At 33.4% G+C, this 20,045-nt stretch overlaps 1 protein-coding gene across 2 annotated transcripts in view; it reads left to right on the forward strand.

The window, feature by feature from the left end:
* Positions 1-160: 160 nt before the first annotated feature.
* The window catches only part of MRE11 (MRE11 homolog, double strand break repair nuclease), a 69,690-nt gene continuing 49,805 nt past the window's right edge, over positions 161-20,045 (forward strand). The window contains exons 1-11 of one of the 2 annotated variants that reach the window (XM_072611320.1): positions 161-250; positions 1,337-1,475; positions 3,378-3,510; positions 5,398-5,558; positions 6,777-6,864; positions 8,480-8,621; positions 11,825-11,939; positions 13,757-13,942; positions 14,996-15,167; positions 15,589-15,669; positions 18,515-18,641. In XM_072611320.1, coding sequence (XP_072467421.1) covers positions 1,456-1,475; positions 3,378-3,510; positions 5,398-5,558; positions 6,777-6,864; positions 8,480-8,621; positions 11,825-11,939; positions 13,757-13,942; positions 14,996-15,167; positions 15,589-15,669; positions 18,515-18,641 — 1,225 coding nt within the window. In that variant the 5' untranslated portion in view covers positions 161-250; positions 1,337-1,455. The remainder of the gene's footprint in view (positions 251-1,336; positions 1,476-3,377; positions 3,511-5,397; positions 5,559-6,776; positions 6,865-8,479; positions 8,622-11,824; positions 11,940-13,756; positions 13,943-14,995; positions 15,168-15,588; positions 15,670-18,514; positions 18,642-20,045) is intronic. The other variant, XM_072611321.1, reaches the window with a different exon arrangement.

The following is a 20,045-nucleotide window of genomic DNA, read 5'->3' on the forward strand; positions in this document are numbered from 1 at the left end:
CTCGTTGAAGGGGCGGGGACTCATTTCCAAGGAGCTAACCACGCGCCCTATACAGCAGCCTACGAGAGCAGAAAAAAATCTGGGGGGTTCTCGCGCGATCTTAGGAAGCATCGCGAGAGAATGAGGTGCTTCGTTCTTCCCCGCCCCCTCTCGTCTTCTTCCCTTTCCCGCCTGTTCTCGTCGGTGGAAAGGCCGGAGGCGTTCGCTTCAGTCCGGATTTTGCTCGCTGTTCTTTTCTCCTCCATCCCGGGTAAAAGGCAGCCTGGTTTTGCCCCTGTTACCCAGTCACCTGCTGACCGCGGCAGGGCAGTCTTTGGAGGGCGACGAGGCCGTAGCACCCGCTCCCAGGCCGGGAGGATGGATTGCTTCCAGCCTCCGTCCCTGCCCCCACCCGGGGTTCCCCGACTCCTTGGGTGCCAGGCTCGTGGGATGAGCCCTGGGCCAGCGAGGACCAGGCCTGGGAGGGGGGAACTTGGGGGCATCTTTGTGAGCCCAGCATTGCCTGTCCCGGATCTGCCTGCGGGCACCTCTGGTCTGGGTAGACCACGTGTGTTGTTATTTACTGACATGTTAAGCTGGAATCCATTTGTTTGCGAAGGGTAAATTTCCTATTAAATAGAACGATGACTTTAAGTAAGAATTAGATAATTGCTTTCATGAACCCAAGGTAGTCTTTGCCTCTGAAGAAAAAATCGATTATATATTGTAGGAACCCTTCCTCCAGGATGCAAAGACAGGGATTTTCCTCCCTCTCCTCCCCAAGTAGATAGGAAATCTCATTGGAAAAAGACTACCGGTTGTAAAGAGACCAACCTAATAATGGGTCTAGAGCAACATTGAAAGTATGCTTTTTGCTCCGTATTTTTACAGTATCTTAGTTTTTTAAAGTGGATTACGTAAATGATATATAAACATTAGGCTCTTTTAGTGGGATATATGACATTTTATAGATAAAGATTATATAATTTAAATGTGATATAATTATGTGTTGTCATGGTCATGTATACACACGTGAGAAGCGAATGTGATAATTACATATTGTATGTGTCGTGTACACGTATATACGTATAACACACAAGAGGCAGCTAATTTAGTGAGATTGCAATTAGACCCTGACTTAGAAAAGTCTTGGATTCAAGTCATCACTTAATTTACTAGCTATTTGACTGTGGACAAGTAACTTTTAAGTGCTTCAGGCACCTCTAAGAGTTGCAGAATTTAGGACAAATATTAAGGCAAATATACATAATTAATTTTTCTCTTTATAAAATACATTGTATAAATATGTAAATGCTCTGCAAATGCACTTAAAAATACAATCGTTTTGTTTTTTTAGTACTGGCTTGGAGAATTTGAAATCCACAATAAATTTCCTGACCAGCAGGACCTTAGGCAATATTAGAAGCTACTTGGTGAGAGTGCTGGCCCCTAGTAACTGGGCTGAAGGTAGAAGAAATGAATTCTGCAGATACACTGTAAGCCCCAATTCCTTCCAGAATCTCTGAGTCCTCCCCCAAGACTTTTTTTTCCTTATGTAAGGAAGAATTACATATGTGTATTAATTGCATGTATTTTGCTTATGAATTCAAATGTTAGAGTATCAAGTAAACACATTTATTTTGCTTTTCAAAAAGCTCATGGAGTCTTTAGTTTCTAATTCATGTAACAATTAGGGAAAGGGAATGTGTATTTGATTGTTAAGTGTGAGGCAGCTTGGGGTAATGGGTCTCCAGGCAGCTTTGAAGCCAGAAAAGTTTAAGATTATAAGTTACAGAGAATGTGCCAACTTGCATTAATAGAGGAATTTTTTTTCCTAAGAGTTCCTTATACCAATGAAATCACAGATGCTATCCCCCTATTGTACTATGTGAAAATTTCTCACTTTTTTCAGCTTTTGTAAATAGTATTGAGGTCAGTAAACTTTTGATTAAATTCTTACTGTGTGAGCAGTGGTTTGAATGCTGGGGAAGATAATAAGGTTTAGATAAGACATTGCTCCTGTCCTCATAGAGTGCCTCTAATCACTCAGTTCTGAAGCATTTTGAAGTTTGCAAAGTGCTTTGCAAACATCTCCCTTGATCCTCACAACAACCCAGTGAAATAAATACTGCAAGTATTGTTACATTTTACAAGTGAGGAAATTATAACAAAAATATTACATAAGTAAGGCCCTTGATGGTTTGAAGGTCATTATCTTGGGGTGAGGAGCAGAATGGATCAGAGAATGCTTTCTTGAGAAGTTGGTATTTAAACTGCGCTATCAGTGGGCAGCGGGTAGTAGAAAGGGCATTCCAGATAAGGAAAAAAGACAGTAAGAAATTTTAGGATGTGTATGGGGCAGTGCCTAATCTAATTGGGTTGATATTTCAGGTGTATGAAAAGAATATGAATTAAAACTGGAAAATTTGAAGAGGGCCAGATTGTGGAGGGACATTAGAGTTAGACCAAGGAACTTGAACTTTACTTGCTAGGAAATAGGATTTGCAGCAAGAGAGTGATATGGCCAGATCGTAATTGTGTTGCAGTCATCCTAAGAAAGGATGAGGAGAACTGAAGTTGAAGTAGTACTGAGGAGACTTTTTACAATTGAGGTTAATGGTAATGACAGTGATGATATAGGGTGATATGTGATGATATGATATAGTAGTGGTGGTGTTGGTAAGAGCTGGAGGAAGATATGAGAGACTTCAGAGGAAGAATTGACAAGATTTAGCTATCGATTATATATGAGAGGTGAAAAAGAGGAACCAGTGAGAGGTAAATTTTACATTTTGGGCATGAGAGACATGCCATAACAGAAATAATAAAGGAGATGTGATTTTTTTGGGGGGGAATGATAATAAGCTTGGTTTAATACATAGATATAAAGATACCTATAGAGATGTTTCTTATAAGTAGTGATGAAATAACATTTTTGAACGTCATTTTCAGACCAACAGCCAATAAGTCTGATAAAAGGTAAACTCTTAGAGTGGCAAATAATGGTTTTGTTGGAAAATGGAGTTTAACTAATTTCATGAGGGATAACTATACCTGCAAGTGTTACCAAGACCTACCTGTGTACGTGGCAAACAAACTACTCGGTCATCATTGCACAAATATTTCTGAAGAGAACCTTTTCTTGTGGCTGCATATTTCATTTGGAATGTTCTATATATTCCATTCAGCAGTTTTTAAGAGCATAATTTAATCCATTTTATTCATTTCTATAGCACCTACTGTGTGCCAGAAACTGTGCTCAGTGTTTTATAACTATTAACTCATTTGATAAGCACTAATAACTCAAGATATTATTTTAAAATAGGGAAATAGTGTGTTAAATCTCTTGTTATAAAAGTTTATGAATTTTTATTAAATTCATTTTCTTTCCAATACAGTGATGATGAAGATACTTTTAAAATTTTGGTTGCAACAGACATTCATCTTGGATTTATGGAGAAAGATGCAGTCCGAGGAAATGATACATTTGTAACATTGGATGAAATTTTGAGACTTGCCCAGGAAAATGAAGTGAGTAGTTAATTTATACCTTTGGTGGAATTTCTTCTCTATTGCCATTAATCAAAGGATTATTCCCTCTGCTCCATGAGGTTCAAAGAATGTACCTGTGTGCTCACCTGGCTTGTTTTTATATGAATGTTGTCAATACAATTATGGAGGTAGTTCAGTTAAACACTTTAGAAATAGAGTTTACTATGTTTAAAAAAAATCTTTATTAACTGTAGAACTGTATTTTCATATACTAGTGACAAAAATACCTCTATTCATATATGCATATATATGTGTATACACATACACACACACACACACACACACACATCTTTTTTTTTTTATCACAGCTTAGTTAAAATCTCCCATTTCTTTGTTTTCTGCCCTTAATGACAACCTTTCCTGGCTTCAGATACCCAGTGGTGTCTTTGGTCTTTATCCTTTCTACCTGTTAAAATTGGGAAGAGTCTAATAATTGTCCTCTTTTATTTTGGATTGATTACACTGTAATTGGTATGTACATTTTGGATCTTTTATTTCTGATTGTGAAGGAAAAGGCTTTGTTTTTCTAATAAATTTTAGGCTTTTGTCAGCAAGCAGTTGATATTTTGGGGGGTGAAGGAGATGGATAAGGGAGATTCTGAAATTACACAAAACTTACTGTTAAGTTAACCTTAAAGATAAACTTGACTGAGTTCTTTTAGATTGTAGTAATCAGAAGTGAGGGACAATGGCAGTGGTAACTTCTTGTAGGGTTTCCTATTCCTCTGGAGAAGATGTCAGTCTCTGCTGCAGCTATTCCTGGAAGCCCATTCTCTATTATTGAGAATAGAGGAGGCAGTATCCTTTATCTCCATCTTATTCTAGGATCTAGTGCCTACCTTAACCTATCGTAGATCTGTGGGCTAGGCCTTCCCTCTAGGTAATTGTCCTTTTCCACTCTGCCATACACACAAAAATATTCCTGCCTGAGCATAGGTTAGTATCCATTTTCTCCAACCTTTTCCCAACTCTGACATCTGCCCCAAGATTCCTGAATACTTCATTTTATTTTGGAGGGCATATCTCAGACTTCCTTAATAGAAGCATAGTGTCCAGAATGAGGGAGGTAGTAATGTTGCTATGTTCTGTTCTAGTCATCTCACATCTAGAGTTGTGTTTTCAGTTCTAGTGCTATACTAGGAAGGACATTGACAAGTTAGGAAGGCAGTTGAATTAATGAGAAGACTGGAAATCTTGCCATATGAAGATAGGTTGGAAGAACTGAAGTTGCTTAACCTGGAGAAGAGAGGACAGGATAACTGTCCTTGAGTAACTGGGAGGCCTTCATTTGGAAGAGGGGTTAGACTTGTTCTCCTTGGCAGAACTGCAACAATCTGTAAAAGTTACAGAGAGGCAGATTTTAGCCTCATATAAAGAAAAACTCACACTAAAGATTATATAGAAGTAGAATGGCTAGCTTGGGGAAATTGTGGGTTTCCCATCACTGCAGCTCCTAAATGGATGCTTGATGATTACTTGTTTGAGATGTTGGAAAGGAACTTCCTTCTCAGCTATTTATTGGAATAAATGGTTTCCAAGATGTTGTGATTACTGTATGTCAATAATAACTTATAAATTTTTTAACTTTCTTAGTTTCATTACTTATTTATTGACTTTTAATCTTTTAGTAATCAAAAGGCAGAATTATTAATATTTGATGTTATTGGATGGTGAATTTGTGAATAAAATGCGAAAGTACTTTGAGTAATTATAAAGTAGCAATCTAGCTAATCACTATGTAAAAATAGTTTAGATCTGTAAATTTCCACTTTTATCCAGAATTTCTAGCTGAAAACAAGTTATAGACAATAAACAGCTCACTTCAGCAGTATGAAATATATTGACTTTAAGATAATTATTTTCTAGGTGGATTTTATTTTGTTAGGTGGTGATCTTTTTCATGAAAACAAACCCTCAAGAAAAACATTATATACTTGTATGGAATTATTAAGAAAATACTGTATGGGTGATCGTCCAGTACAATTTGAAATTCTTAGTGATCAATCAGTCAACTTTGGTTTTAGTAAGTAAGTATATTGAATTGATTGAAATATCTAATTTGTTTACACTAAATTAACAAATAAAAAATACGTTAATAGTTAACCACTTAAGTTTCATTGCAATCAAATTATATTTTTTGAAAAATGTTGACTTTTGATATTCTTACTCTATCAAGAATCTTCTACAGTTTCAGACCAAATTTATATATTTTTTGGGTAAATTTTAGTAGTTATCTTTCAGAATTACTTTGTTAATTTTTATTATATTCTTTGGAATAAGAGTTTTTTAGACAGCTCTAGTACTATGACCATATTTGAAAATGCTTCTGTAAGGTTAGTGTTCTGTTTGTTATGAATTGCAAAACATTGTCCAAAATGCCATGCATAATATATGCTATATGTAGTTAATTTTTTGTCATTATGTCTTTATTTAACTTTTTAAAGTCAAGTCTCTAGACTTTTCCGCCCAAGAAATTAGGGATAGGGACCCTTACTTTTCATGGCATCACTTTTTTATTTAACACATTATGTGTTGACATTTACTTGAGTTCTTGCTTACCGTGTCTCCCTCTTCAGCTCCCTCACTGTGCATACTACATTGCTTTACACATAGTAGGTACTTAATAAATATTGTTTGAAGTTGAAGAAAGGGAAGGAGGCTAACAGGGATGGAGGTTGAAGTTTTCCTTCCACACGGTTATTATCAAGGAAGGGCCTTTAAACTAACTTTTAACTTTCCTTGAGTACACAGGAAAGGCGTGATTTAGACTGACAGGATATTTAGAGAAAACATACTGAGTTGAAGCTATGTGTAAACTGAGAAAAGAATAATCATTTTCTTTTTTTCAAAGGAGTGTGGAAAAGAAGGAAATTTGGGAAACATCTCTGCTTGTCCTATAGTATGGCTTTTTGTTTAAAGATTTATGAATACCCATAATACCAGCTATATCTTAACACACATACCCTAATGCCAATTCCAAAGAACATTTGAAAATTGAATATGAATCATTTTTGGATTATTCCTACTTATACTTCCTTTCATCAGCATATGTAGTCATTTTTATCTAGTATTTAGCTGCATCTTTTAGTTTGTAATAGTAACTATTATCATTTAGTAATTATATACATTTCAAATTTGTGCTCTTACTGTTTAGTAATTATGTAAATTTTGGTGGCTGGGGTTTGCAGACAATAGCTTTTGTCCTCTAAACATTTTTATTTTATTAACACCTTCTTTATGTTTAGGTTTCCATGGGTGAACTACCAAGATGGCAATCTCAACATTTCAATTCCAGTTTTTAGTGTTCACGGCAATCATGATGATCCCACAGGGGTAATTACCATATTCCAAAGTTTGAGATTGTAGAAAAGGCCAATTCTGTTTTACCTTGGGAGTAGGTTCTTTAAAAAACAAAACAAAACATTCCATGCCATGTTTAAGTGAAAAATTACAATAATCAGAGGAAATTTCTGAGTGTAGCATCTTTGTCCTCTTTTATTGACTTGTAAATGATTCATATATGGAATAAGAATTGGATGACTGAGTTTTTATTCCTTTTGTGGTGTCAAAGGTAGGTAAAGACTCATCCAGAGGAAAAAATGATTATTCCACAAATAGTTTCAAACTTTAACTAAGTATCTTGAGAAGGTGATTCTTTTTTTTTTTTTTTGTAACGGAACACCAGCCAAAGATCTACATCTCAGAATGTTTCCTTGGGCTATTAATATTCCAACTCATTCTTTATGTACAGTTTTTGTTTTTCAGTGTTTAGTTTACAAAGCACTCATTTCATGGCTAATTGTGCTTTAAAATGGCCTTGGTATATATTCATTATATCCATTTTCTAAGAAGTTTTAACTGCACTTGGCATGTGATTCCAGTAGCAATACATCATTTCAGTTATATTATATTGTATTAAGGCAGCTAGGTGGTGTAGTGAATAGAGTGTTGGGGCTGAAGTCAGGAAGACCTGAGGTCAAATCCAACATTAGTCACTTACTAGCTGTGATCCTGGGCAAGTCTCTTAATCTCTTTGCCTCAATTTCCTCAGCCATAAAATGAGAATAATAATGGTAAGCTCAAAGAATTGTGTTGAGGACAATAATTATAAAGTGCTTAATACAGTGTCTGGCACATTGTAAATGTTATATAAATGTTTATCCCCACACCAACCCTGTTACCTTTATAATGCCATAAAGGACATCATTTCAGAGTGAAGTGGAAGTTGGTCATTTTTATTTTACAGTTTTTTTAACCATCAGACATAGTGTTCTGAACCAGGTTGTTACACATCTGTGTGGTAAACTTTTATTATTTCATAATATTTGATGATGTGGAGATAAACTATTTTCCATGATCTCTCTTTTTCTTCCTCAAGTTTCCTGGGAACACTTAGGTTCTGTCCTTTGCCTTCATTGTTCGTTATTTTGTCTCTATATGTTGTATCCCTTCTAGGAGAATTTAAACTTCTTGAATGCAGGAAGCATATTATTCAGTTATTTAACAAGCATTTATTAAGACTTACTATGCATTCTGTTCAGTACTAGGCATACAAAGACAAGAGTGAGGCAAGGCAAAGGGAGACAGTTGTCTTCAGGGATAAATACAGATTGTCTACAAATAAAACTACATAGTGGTGAGAGGAAACTCACGACTGGGAGAACAAAGAAAGAACTCTTTTTAAAGAAAGTTTAAAAAATTTTTTAAATACTTATTTATTTAATTTTAGTTTCAGCATTCATTTCCACAAAATTTTGAGTTCCAAATTTTCTCCCTATCTCTCTCCTCCCCCATCCCAAAACACCATGCATTCTGATTACCCCTTCCCCTAATCCTCCCTCCCTCCCATTCCACCATGTACTCTTAATATGTTTGTTTATACATAAGACACTTAATAAATGCTTAAGTGAATGAAACAAACATCGATTTGTATCTAACATTTTTATAGGCAGATGCTCTCTGTGCACTGGATATTTTGAGTTGTGCAGGATTGGTGAATCACTTTGGACGTTCAATGTCTGTAGAAAAGATAGACATTAGTCCTGTCTTGCTTCGAAAAGGCAGCACAAAAATCGCTCTCTATGGGTTAGGTAAGGTTCTTTTATTTTATTGCTGACCTACATTTTGTCATTTCTTCAGTTGGTTAAGAATAATGTAAATGAATACTTAAGTGAGTATCTGGAGATAAAAGAAGGAGGTTGCCATGTGAAAATAAGAGATTAGTAACCTTTTCCCTTATTATCAGGTGTAAAATTGATGTTTGAGTGAGGTAAACTTTTTTACTACTAGTACTGCTTAATATACTTTTAAAAAGTGGTATTGATAAAGAAGCATTTTTCCATCTACTTAGTGATTAATATTTAATATTTAATATGTCTTAGTCCATGGAGAAGACTTAGTAAATGGAAAAACCATACAAATACTTTAAAAATTTGGAATCAAGCTCATCTAAATAATAACACTTGGAAAACTTATTTTGATTACACCGCTTTTCATTGTCTTACACTTGCTGGCTGAAAATAATTTTACCAAGCTTTAGTTTATGCAAATGAAAGGTTGTGAAGACATTTTTTTAAAAAAAAATTATTAATTTGTTTGTTTTCAGTTTTCTACAATCACTTCCATAAGTCTTAGATTTTTCTCCCCATCCTTCTTCCCTCCCTCCCTGAGGCAACATGCAATCCTGTATGGGTTCTATACATACATTCTTGTTAAACACATTTTCACATTGGTCATGTTGCATAGAAGAATTAAAATGAATGGGAGAAATCATGAGAAAAACCAAACCAAAACAAAACATAATATAAGAGAAAATATTCTGCTTCATTCTGTGTTCTAATTCCATAGTTCTTTCTCTGGATGTGGATGACATATTGCCTCAAGAGTCCTTTGGGAATGTTAAAGGTCCTTGGCATTGCTGTGAAGGGCTAAGTCTACCATAAAAATTCCTCTCACACTGTGGTTGTACTGTGTACAATGTTCTCCTGGTTCTGGTGAAGACTTCTAAAACCAAATTTTAAATGGTATAGTTACTCTTACTTATTAGTGTTTTTTGATCTTTAATATCCTTTTCAGTCTAGGAATAATTTTCTAGATTCAAGAATCAGCCAGGGAGGATTGTAACTTAGAACCAAAAATTTGAATTCTTTTTTTTCTTAGATGTTATGTACAGTGTGTATACTATTGCTATGTACTCTAGTTACTCAGAGTATGTGATATTGGTAAGTTCTGCTATATGAAATGAGTAGCATTTGTTTCTGAAATCAACTACTTTGAAGATATGCTTAAATATTTTTTTCTGTTAGCTCATCTTTGTATATAATCACATTTGGTTAACCATTTGCTATAGATTAAATTAATCTTGATATTTTATTCATCATTTTATGGCCCAATCTATTTAAAAAAAAATCTGAGCAGTTTATTTTAGTAACAGAAAATACCTTATAATTCCTTGTTAACATTAATATATATTTACCACATATTTTATGAAAGACTTTTAACATTGTTTTTACGTACTTTTTCCAAGGAACTTAATGTCTTTTACATTGCTCAGGGCCTACAAGTTCTTTTGAGAATTAATAACAATTTACATTTCCATAGCAATTTAAGGTTTATTGTTTTTATTTTTTTTAAATTAAATTATTTTATCTGTTTTCAATGTTTGACAATCACTTCCATATATCATAGATTTTTTTTTCCTCTCCCTCCCCCTCATTACCCTCTCCTCCCCACTCCCTCCCTGAGATGGCGTACAATATTATATAGGTTTTACATGTACTTTCCTATTTATTACATGTTGCATAGAATAATTAAAATGAATGGGAGAAACCACAAAACAAAACAAAACATAATATAATACAAAAGAAAATGGTTTGTTTCTGTCTTCTATCCACTTCCATAGTTCTTTCTCTGAACATGGAAGGTGTTTTGCCTCCAGAGTCCATTGAAAATTTTTTAAGTCCATGCATTTCAAAGAAGTACTGACTCTACCAGAAAAATTCCTCACACACTGTGGTGTTACTGTATACAGAGTTCTCCTGGTTCTGCTCCTTTCACTAAGCATCAGTTCATATAAATCTTTCCAGGCTTCTTGAAGTCTTCCTGTTTATTGTTTCTCATAGCACAATAGGATTCCGTTACATTCATATACCACAACTTGTTCAACTTTTCCCCAATTGATGGGCATCCCCTTGATTTCCAATTTTTGGCCACCACAAAGAGCTGCTATAGATATTTTTGTACATCTGGGACCCTTTTCCATTTCTGTGATCTCTTTGGGATAGAGTCCCAGGAGTGATATTGCTGGGTCAAAGGATATGCCTATTTTTTGTAGCCCTTTGGGCATAGTTCCAAATTGCTCTTCAGAATGGTTGGATCAGCTCCTAGCTCCACCAACAATGAGCTAGTGTTCCACCTCTCCCATATCTTTTCCAACATATATCATCTTCCTGTTTTGTCTTGTTAGCCAATCTGACAGGTGTGATGTGGTACCGCAGAGTTGTTTTGATTTGCATCTCTAATCAATAGTGATTTGGAGCATTTTTTCATATGATTATAGATAGCTTTAATTTTATCCTCTGAAAACTGTCAGTTCATATCCTTTGACCATTTATCAGTTGGAGAAGCAATTTAAGGTTTATAAAGGGATTTCCTTCCAGTGGCCTTGTGACGTAAGTAAAAGGGTAGGAAGTGTTATAAAAATGTGAAAGTAGGGCATAGATCACATGAGTGACTCTGTATTTTGTACAGTGGCATAGCTGGGAGGGAGATACAGTTTTATTTCATGAGCATAATATTCTTACTACCTATTTTTGCTCACTTATTTAAAATTGCCTTTAAATTATGTTAATTAAAAAATCAAAGATAAATGTATTTCTGATTTAGAATCATTTGACATAATTCAACAGGAATTTTAGGTGCAAATGAAATTTTTATTCACTATCAAGTGTATGAAAGAACAGTATCAGATGGCTTTTGGGGAGAATTGCTAGGTTTTTGTTGGTGTAATTGTCCCACTTAAGAAGTTCATCCTTGACTTTGGAGCTGCCAACTTGATATCTTTGCAGCCCTAAGCATTTCCATGGTAGCTTGTAAACCAAGGACTGGTGGAGGACACAGCTAATAGAAAGTATTATTTTAAATTATTGCCACAAGTGGAATAAAATGTTTTGTGAAATAACATTTATTGTGTAAATATAGAGCTAATGCCTTCTTTGTTATATAAGTCTAATTTATATGTATACGTGTGTGTGTTTGTGTATGTATATATTTATATGTGTATTGTCCCTTTCAGGATCTATTCCAGATGAAAGGTTATATCGAATGTTTGTCAATAAACAAGTAACAATGTTGAGACCAAAGGAAGAAGAGAATAGTTGGTTTAACTTGTTTGTGATTCATCAAAACAGGTAAAAGCATTTGACTAAATTTTGTTATAGAGCAGGCATACAAATTCATTATTTCCTCTTACATACTGTCTTCTTCATTTTCAGACTTGCCTATCTTCTCATTGCTCTAAAATTTCTCTATGTTAAGGGTTCTCTAAAGTTTAGAAATTTTTGGCTTAAGATCAGAATACGCTTCTGTGTATTTAAAGCTTCCAATATTATAGGATCATAGATTTAGAGATGAAGGACCATTTTTTTTTCCTATTCATCTAGCCCTACCCTCTCCTTTTATACACGAGGAAACTGAGGCCCAAAGAAGTCAGGTGAATTGCCCAAGGTGACACAGATAGTAAGAAGTAGAGCTTGGATTCAAACCCCTTCTCTGATATCCAGTATGCTTGTCCTTTATGTCCTTTCCCATAGGCTCCCTATGGGATTTAAACACTATGGTGGATAGGAGAGAGTATAATATTTTAAGTCATACTATTTATAGTTAAAACTGGCTTATTGAGTACTGGTAGAAGACATTTAACTTCTCAACAAATATTTAATCAATATATACAATGTCTAGTACTGGACCCTGTGTTTCTGATCTCATTAGGTAGATAAAATGTTAATTCTTGAAATAGAATAGTACAAGATAAATGTTACAAACCCTCTTTATCATGACTTTATTATCATCAACCATTTAAATTCTCTTGTGTATTACTCTAGATCACTTTTTGCAGCCCCAGTTGTCCTTTCTTTCTGGGTTGTGACTAATAGGGAGTGCAAAACTGTGCCATTTTGACCTATATCTGTCAAGGTTTCCTCTTCACAGTTTCCAAAGTACTACTGTATCTGTAATCTTTGAGCATCAATTGTTTGAGCCAAACACTGATTCACTGTACTCCATATGTCTAAACTATATTCTAAACATATGCTAAACACTCTGGCTAGCTACTAATTATCTTACCCAAGACATTACCAGCCCCAGGGTTCTAATTCTGATAGTCTCTTCTAGTTTTGGGGTGAGGGAGGGTATAATCATTCTTTACTAACAAATTATACCTCAGCACACAGTTATAACCTTTTCCAAATCTATCACATTGTGCCAGTATAAACAGTAGCAAAAATAAAATGAGTATTAACTATATTCCATAAGCTCCCAAGTCATGGTCCTTTTCAGATGCTCAAAGGATCCAGTCTTGCTACAAGAAATTTATTTTGCTTAATGATGTCTCAGTTGTCAAATTTAATGGCCTTTTTTCCAATTCCCATCCTTGTTGACTTCACTGTAGCCTTTCCTGATCCTCTCCAGCTCCATCTCTCCTTCCTCAATTTTTTCTTGTCATTTTAAACCTTTCTAAGTGCATTATAGTTATTAATCTGTATTTCTTATTTGTTTTTGATTACACACTTTTTGAGGACAAGATTTTATTTTATTTCATTTTTGTAATGCTGTGTGGTCCAGCAGTTCCTTGCACATAGTAGGCACTTTTTTCCTGAATTGAAATTTCTTAAGAGTAATATTCTGAAGCCTAAATTAAATTTACTTCTAGGGAAGCTTTCTTAAGATGAATTTTTAAAACTCATTTTTTCATTGCTTCTCAATATTTCTTCAAACTTACCTTAGTTATTTCTTCATGTATACTTGTAATTATTTTATACATTCTATCATTCTTTCTGATTACATAGTCATAAATAGGCCTGAGGTGTATGACAGATATCTGTTACTTGCATTATTTTACAGTGACTTGTTCTAAATTTTGAATGCTCTCTAATAATACTGTCAAATAGCCTCCAAATTCCTATCAGGAATCTATACTATGTTTATTTTTGCCTTTATCTTGGAATAGAAGTAAACATGGAGCCTCGAACTACATTCCGGAACAGTTTTTGGATGACTTTATTGATCTTGTTATTTGGGGTCATGAACATGAGTGTAAAATAGCACCAACCAAAAATGAGCAGCAGCTCTTCTATGTTTCACAGCCTGGAAGTTCAGTGGTTACTTCCCTTTCTCCAGGAGAGGCTGTAAAAAAGTAAGTCCTCTTTAGGTTTTGGCAGTTTGTATAAATTTCTTTTAAAATTGTTTTATCGGTTTATATGCTAAAACAAAATTGCTCCTTATTCCTAAACAACTAAAATAATCCTTCATTTTCAAATGAATAAAACTAAATTACTCCTATCAAATAGTCTTTTTATGAGTCAGCCTATCCTTTATGTGTTTTTAAAGTACCATTCATCTTCTAGATTCACATCCCACATGATTTTTGCTATAATAGAGTATTTTGATGTTTAACTCTACCATGTCTAATTTTATATTTCCAAGTTTCCAGTCATTATTAACTGAACAGGAAAGGATCTAGTAGTGATAATATCTTATGATCCTATTTATGTTTATTAAGTCCTACTAACACTGTAACTTTCCTTTACAAAGTTTCATATTAGTGTCACAAGAGAGAATTATCAATAATTCTATTTCTAAGTGCATTCTCTTAGCAAAATATAATATGTATCCATTAAATATAATCACATTTAGAAAGATTACTTGAAGTTTTTCCTCTTAGAAAGGCATGTCTTGCTTTACTACTTTGATTAATGTTTGGTTATAAAATGATTAGCTTTGATTAAAATCATACATGGTTCAAAGAAATCTTATTTTGTCTCAAGAAGTTTACCAATTCACTCTGGTACTGTTTCTTGTTGTATTAGATGATGTGTCTTAAATTTAGCCCTTTATGTAAATGTAGAATAATTTTTGAGAATTTTAAGGAATCAAGCAAGCTAATTTTTCTTCTTGACTGTACTCTTCACTCTTACTCATGGTAAATCATTTTACCACTATATTTTGTCATCTAATTGATACTGTCTTTGGAAAAAGAGTAAATTTTTTCATAAGAAAATTTATTTGTTGTTCTAAAGTTGCAGTTACCTTAGATTTGCATTGTAAAATCCTTGCTTTTTAAGTGAGTAATTTTGTAAAACCATTTAAGATATTTGTAGAAAGTGCATTAGGTATACAGCAATTTCTTTATAAAAATTCAGATGACTTTGCGTGTTCTCTGATATGCCTTTTTTCTTCCTTATTTTAGGCATGTTGGCTTACTGCGCATTAAGGAGAGAAAGATGAATATGCAAAAAATTCCTCTAAAGACAGTACGGCAGTTTTTCATAGAGAATATTGTACTTGCTGATCATCCAAATATTTTTAATCCAAATAGTCTTAAAGTAACTCAAGCAATACAAAATTTTTGTTTGGAGAAGGTAAATATTTTAATTTTAAAAAATCACTGGAGAGGATGGGGAACCAAGAATATTATTGGTTTTGAAGTTATTCTGGATGATTTAAATTAATTTTAATAATTTAAAACACATAGCAAATGGAATAATTTAAAATTAGCAGAAATCTTTAAAAAGAGAGAGAAAAGGACATTTTGAGATATTTCCTTGTGTAGGAATGATTTGGGACTTGGGATGTTTAAAAGTATTTGATGAAAGAAGTTAGAGATTGTATATTAATTTTATGAGAGCTACTGCTTAATGAAAGAATTGTCATCATGAGATAGGAATAATATGAGTTTATAAATAATATGAGGGCTGTTACTTATAGTAGGGAAGAGGTAGTACCAAAATAAAATTAGATGAAAGTAATTTCTACTTGCTAATTTTTTTTTTTTATATTGAGGTTGAAGAAATGCTTGAAAATGCTGAAAGAGAACGTCTGGGAAATCCCCGCCAGCCTGAAAAACCTCTCATAAGATTAAGAGTATGACCTGTTTATATAAAATAAACATTTGTTTACATACTATTAATAACTTTGTATTGTAGATTTAAAACCCTTTTACTTTAATGTGTTGTAATAATGTCTTGTTAGTGCCTGAAATCTAGGTTCAGTTAATTTTTTTTATTAGCTTCTTAAAATAATATATATGAAAGATATTTCTAGCTGGGAGTGGGGGCACATGCTTATTATCACTGCTACTAGGAGAAGCTGGGGTTGGTGAATTGCTTTAGATTTTGAGTTCTGGGCTGTAGTAGGTCTAAAGCCAGTTGGGTATCTAACACTAAGTCCAGCACCAGTATGGTGAGCTGCTTTGGAAGAAGAGGAATCTTTAGCTTCCCAGGCTGGAAAATTGAAGCAGGTTAAAGCTTCCATATTAGTCAGCTTATGGACTGGGTGCATGAATGTCCCCTGCACTTCTAGCCTAGGGAATAATATAGGCACAGAATATTTGATATGCTACTCTTTTTGCCTTTGGTTGACTCTTAATACCTTTACTCCTATGTTTATTTCTCTCAACCCATTCAAATCAATGCCTACCTCTGATTCCTTAAGAAAACTCTCAAATGATTATGGTAATCCTTTAAATCCTATATTGATCTTTTTCAGCCTAAAATCTCTGCCTTCTCTGACTTCTTAAAACTCTCTCATGATTGAGCTTTATAACATTTAAAAAAAAAGCTCTTAACCAAGGCATATAGAAAAGTGCACACAGGTAAGCCTATCAGTAGAGGCTGGAGGAATTTAGGTATAGATGCGTATAGCAGGTCCTTGCACATACAAACACATTGTAAGAGAGGAAATTAGAATTGAACCTAAAGCTGTTTTGTGACTATTGAGCAAAGAAGATGATTGACTGATGTAGACTTGTGTATTGATTTTAATTTACAGAAGTAGACTAGGTGAGATCCAGTGGGTTCAATAGCTGGCTTCTTCCATTGCTAATATGGCAGCTGCTGCAGGGACAATGATAATATTTTACATGTGTATTGTATTTTTCAGTTTTCAAAGCACTTTCATATACATACATACATATGTACATAAACACGTAAAATCTTGTTTTTAAAAGATGGCTATTAATGTATGAGTTACATATTAATCTGATTGACTACCAGAAAGTAGATAGTAGAGTTTTACCTTCTTTAGTGTAGAGAAGTGATTTTCAAATTTTATTAATTTTTAGATTTCTTTTAGCAGGGCTAAAGTCCCTGTGGAATCTTACTCCTTTTTTTACTCATGAGTTCTCAAAATAATGTAACTGAATAATAGCATTGCTTTTGATGAAACACTACTAAGAAGAATCAGGCTGTGGTGTTATACTGGAAAAAGCCCTTGGAATAGATGTCATAAATCTTGTAACCTTGAGGAACTGATCTTCAGAGTACTTATCTGTAGAATAAAGATAAAAATACTTGCACTATCAAGTTCAGAAGGTTATGCATGCTATGTTAATAGGAAGGTGATATTTATTAAATGTTATAGTAATAAATATTTGCCAGAAAAACAATAAATTTAGAAATGTTCATTCCACAAATTATCTTTCCATGGATTGGGAACCATGGGTGAAAGAAAACTATTTCTAATGGATATGTCCCTTTTTGAAAGGTTTTGGGTTTTTTTTTTTGCTAATGGGTCATAGGAATTAGAAAGGAATTAATAAAATCATCAAGGTTGTGCTCCTTTTACAGATGAAGAAATTGAGGCCTAGAGAAGTGTGGCCACCACCTTAGCTCCTTCTCCATGAACACCTTCAAGAGCTAGTCCATGGTTTGGCCTTCTGACTGGCACTGGCTTTTCTTTTTTTTTTTCTGCAAGGCAATCAGGGTTGAGTAACTTGCCCAGGGCCACACAGCTAGCAAGTGTCAAATGTCTGAGGCCAGATCTGAACTCAGGTTCTTCTGATTCCAGGGCCAATGCTCCATTTACCGCACCACCTAGTTGCCTCCTCTTTTCTTCTTAACAGAAGATAACAACCTAGGAGAACAGTTATTGTTTTGGATCATGTTTTGCATAATAAAAAAGTTGCAGTGAAAGATTGTTACCTCTGAAAGCAAAATTCTGCTGAATAGATTTGCCCTGTATTTTATTTTGTTCTTTTATAAACATTCTTCTGAAAATGCTTACATTGTTAAACTAGTTTTAATCAGAACCTTCATTATTTTTATGTCTTATTTTAAATTTTTAAGAAAAATTTAAATTTTACTTTTTAATTAGGAACTTAAAAATAACAGCATTTTAGTAAAGAACTTATAAGACTATATATGAAACTATGAATTGCATATTTTTAAATGTATCATTGATAATCTTTTTTTTTTTGCATTGTTCTCATTCATCAACTTCCCTTTTTTCATTTCTTCCTTTCTCCTTCTACCTCCTGTTTTGGAACCCTCTCTTGTGATATTTAAATGTAGTTAAGCAAAACAAATAAATTGGATTTTCTTCTAAAATTAATATATTTTCTCAATTTTAGATCAAATGTAAAAAGCTCTGGTTTTTTTGATGTTCTATTAACTTGGGTTTAGAAGTAAATACTTGACACATGTAACCATTATTACATTTTCTAAGCTCTTACCATATTACTGATTTGACTGGTTAAACAGCTTTGTTTCAGTTTTAAACCTTTTTCACTTCAGTGTCTTGACAGGAAATGGTGCTATAACCATATTACATATCTTACAAAGATGGGGTGAGCATTACATTAATTTAACAACTTGTAGAAAAAGAACTAAAATAATTTTTAATACTTTTTTCTAGATTAGAAAAACTCTTGATGCTAGGACTTTTAAAATGATTTGTTTTCTGTTCTTTATAGCATATCCTGTATTTATAGGTTGACTATACTGGAGGATTTGAACCTTTCAGTGTTCTCCGCTTCAACCAGAAGTTTGTGGATCGGATAGCTAATCCAAAAGATGTTATTCATTTTTTCAGACATAGAGAGCAAAAGGAAACAACAGGTAATGAAAATTTTTTTTGCAAGTTAAGAAAATGAATATTCAATGTTCATGTAAATCAGTCATTAGTGAAAGACATAGAGAATGACAAGAAAGTTGTTACATTTTTTTCTTCTCTGATATCATAGGGAAATTAACTGCTAATATTAGTTATGTCATTTCCCTTCCTGAAAAACACAGATTAATAATACAAGTTTTATAATTATGAATGTTAAATTTCACTAAATCATCTACTGATAAGGAGTATATGAAAATTTTTAAAATGCTATTGAATATTTTCTATAGAAGTTTTTTTTTCCCATTGGGGAAGTTAGAGTATGAGAAAATAGTTTTTTTTGTTAATGAAAAAAATTAAAAATATTGCCAAAAATATATTTTGAACATTTTAGAAATTTGGTACTTTTGCGTATAAAATTTTTATCAAATCTATGTAAATATTTCTGGCATAGTTAATCTAAATTTTTGCATTACTGTTTTAAAGTTTTGTAACCTGAAACATTTTCAGAATACTCAAATGCTTAGAAAAGGAAATTTCCTACATCTTCATATTTCAGTCATTCAGGCAGTTAGTTTTAATGTTCATTGATGATTTCGTTAGTGCTTCCTTATGAGAAATATTTCTTTTGTTAAGTATCTATGTACTTTTTAGCAAGACTAAAGCAAAGATTTTTGATAGAATGAAGTGAAGAGCCTAGATTTTTATGACTTGGGAATCCATATCTAATGGATATATCTTTTTATTATAAAACCAAGGTTAGAACAACTTATATTGTCTGAGTCCATTTGCATTTCAAAATGCAACTCATTTCCTGTTATTAAAAAAAACCTTCCAGTTTTAGAAAATTAACTTTAAAAATTATTTTAAACTCAATAACAGTTTTCAAACATAAGCATTCACGTAGATGAGAATGAAAAATAATTGTACATAAAATCATCTTTGTCTTATTCACAAAACAAAAGAATGTGTAGTAACTTAGACAATATAATAACTGTCATATTGCTACCTTCAGTGCTTCCTTCTGAACTTTTTTCCTTTGTTTCTTCTTTTTGAATTTGATTGCTTTTATGTTGTTCAGTCATTTTTCAGTAATATCTGACTCTTTGTGACCCTATGTGGGGTTTTCTTGGCAAAGATACTGGATCAGTTTGCTATTTCCTTCTCCAGCTCATTTTTTAAATATATATATATTCATTTTTATTTATTTTTAATGTTCTACAATCACTACCATAAAACTTAGATTTTTTTTTTCCCCACACCTACCCCCCACAACCCCCCTCCCTCCCCTAGAAGGCATGCAATTCTATATAGGATCTACATATACATTCCTATTGAATACATTTTCACTATGGTCATGCTGTGTAGAAGAACTAAAATAAATGGGAGAAATCATGTAACAAACCAAAACA

Source organism: Notamacropus eugenii, chromosome 5, assembly GCF_028372415.1.
Source record: "Notamacropus eugenii isolate mMacEug1 chromosome 5, mMacEug1.pri_v2, whole genome shotgun sequence".
NCBI lineage: Eukaryota > Metazoa > Chordata > Mammalia > Diprotodontia > Macropodidae > Notamacropus > Notamacropus eugenii.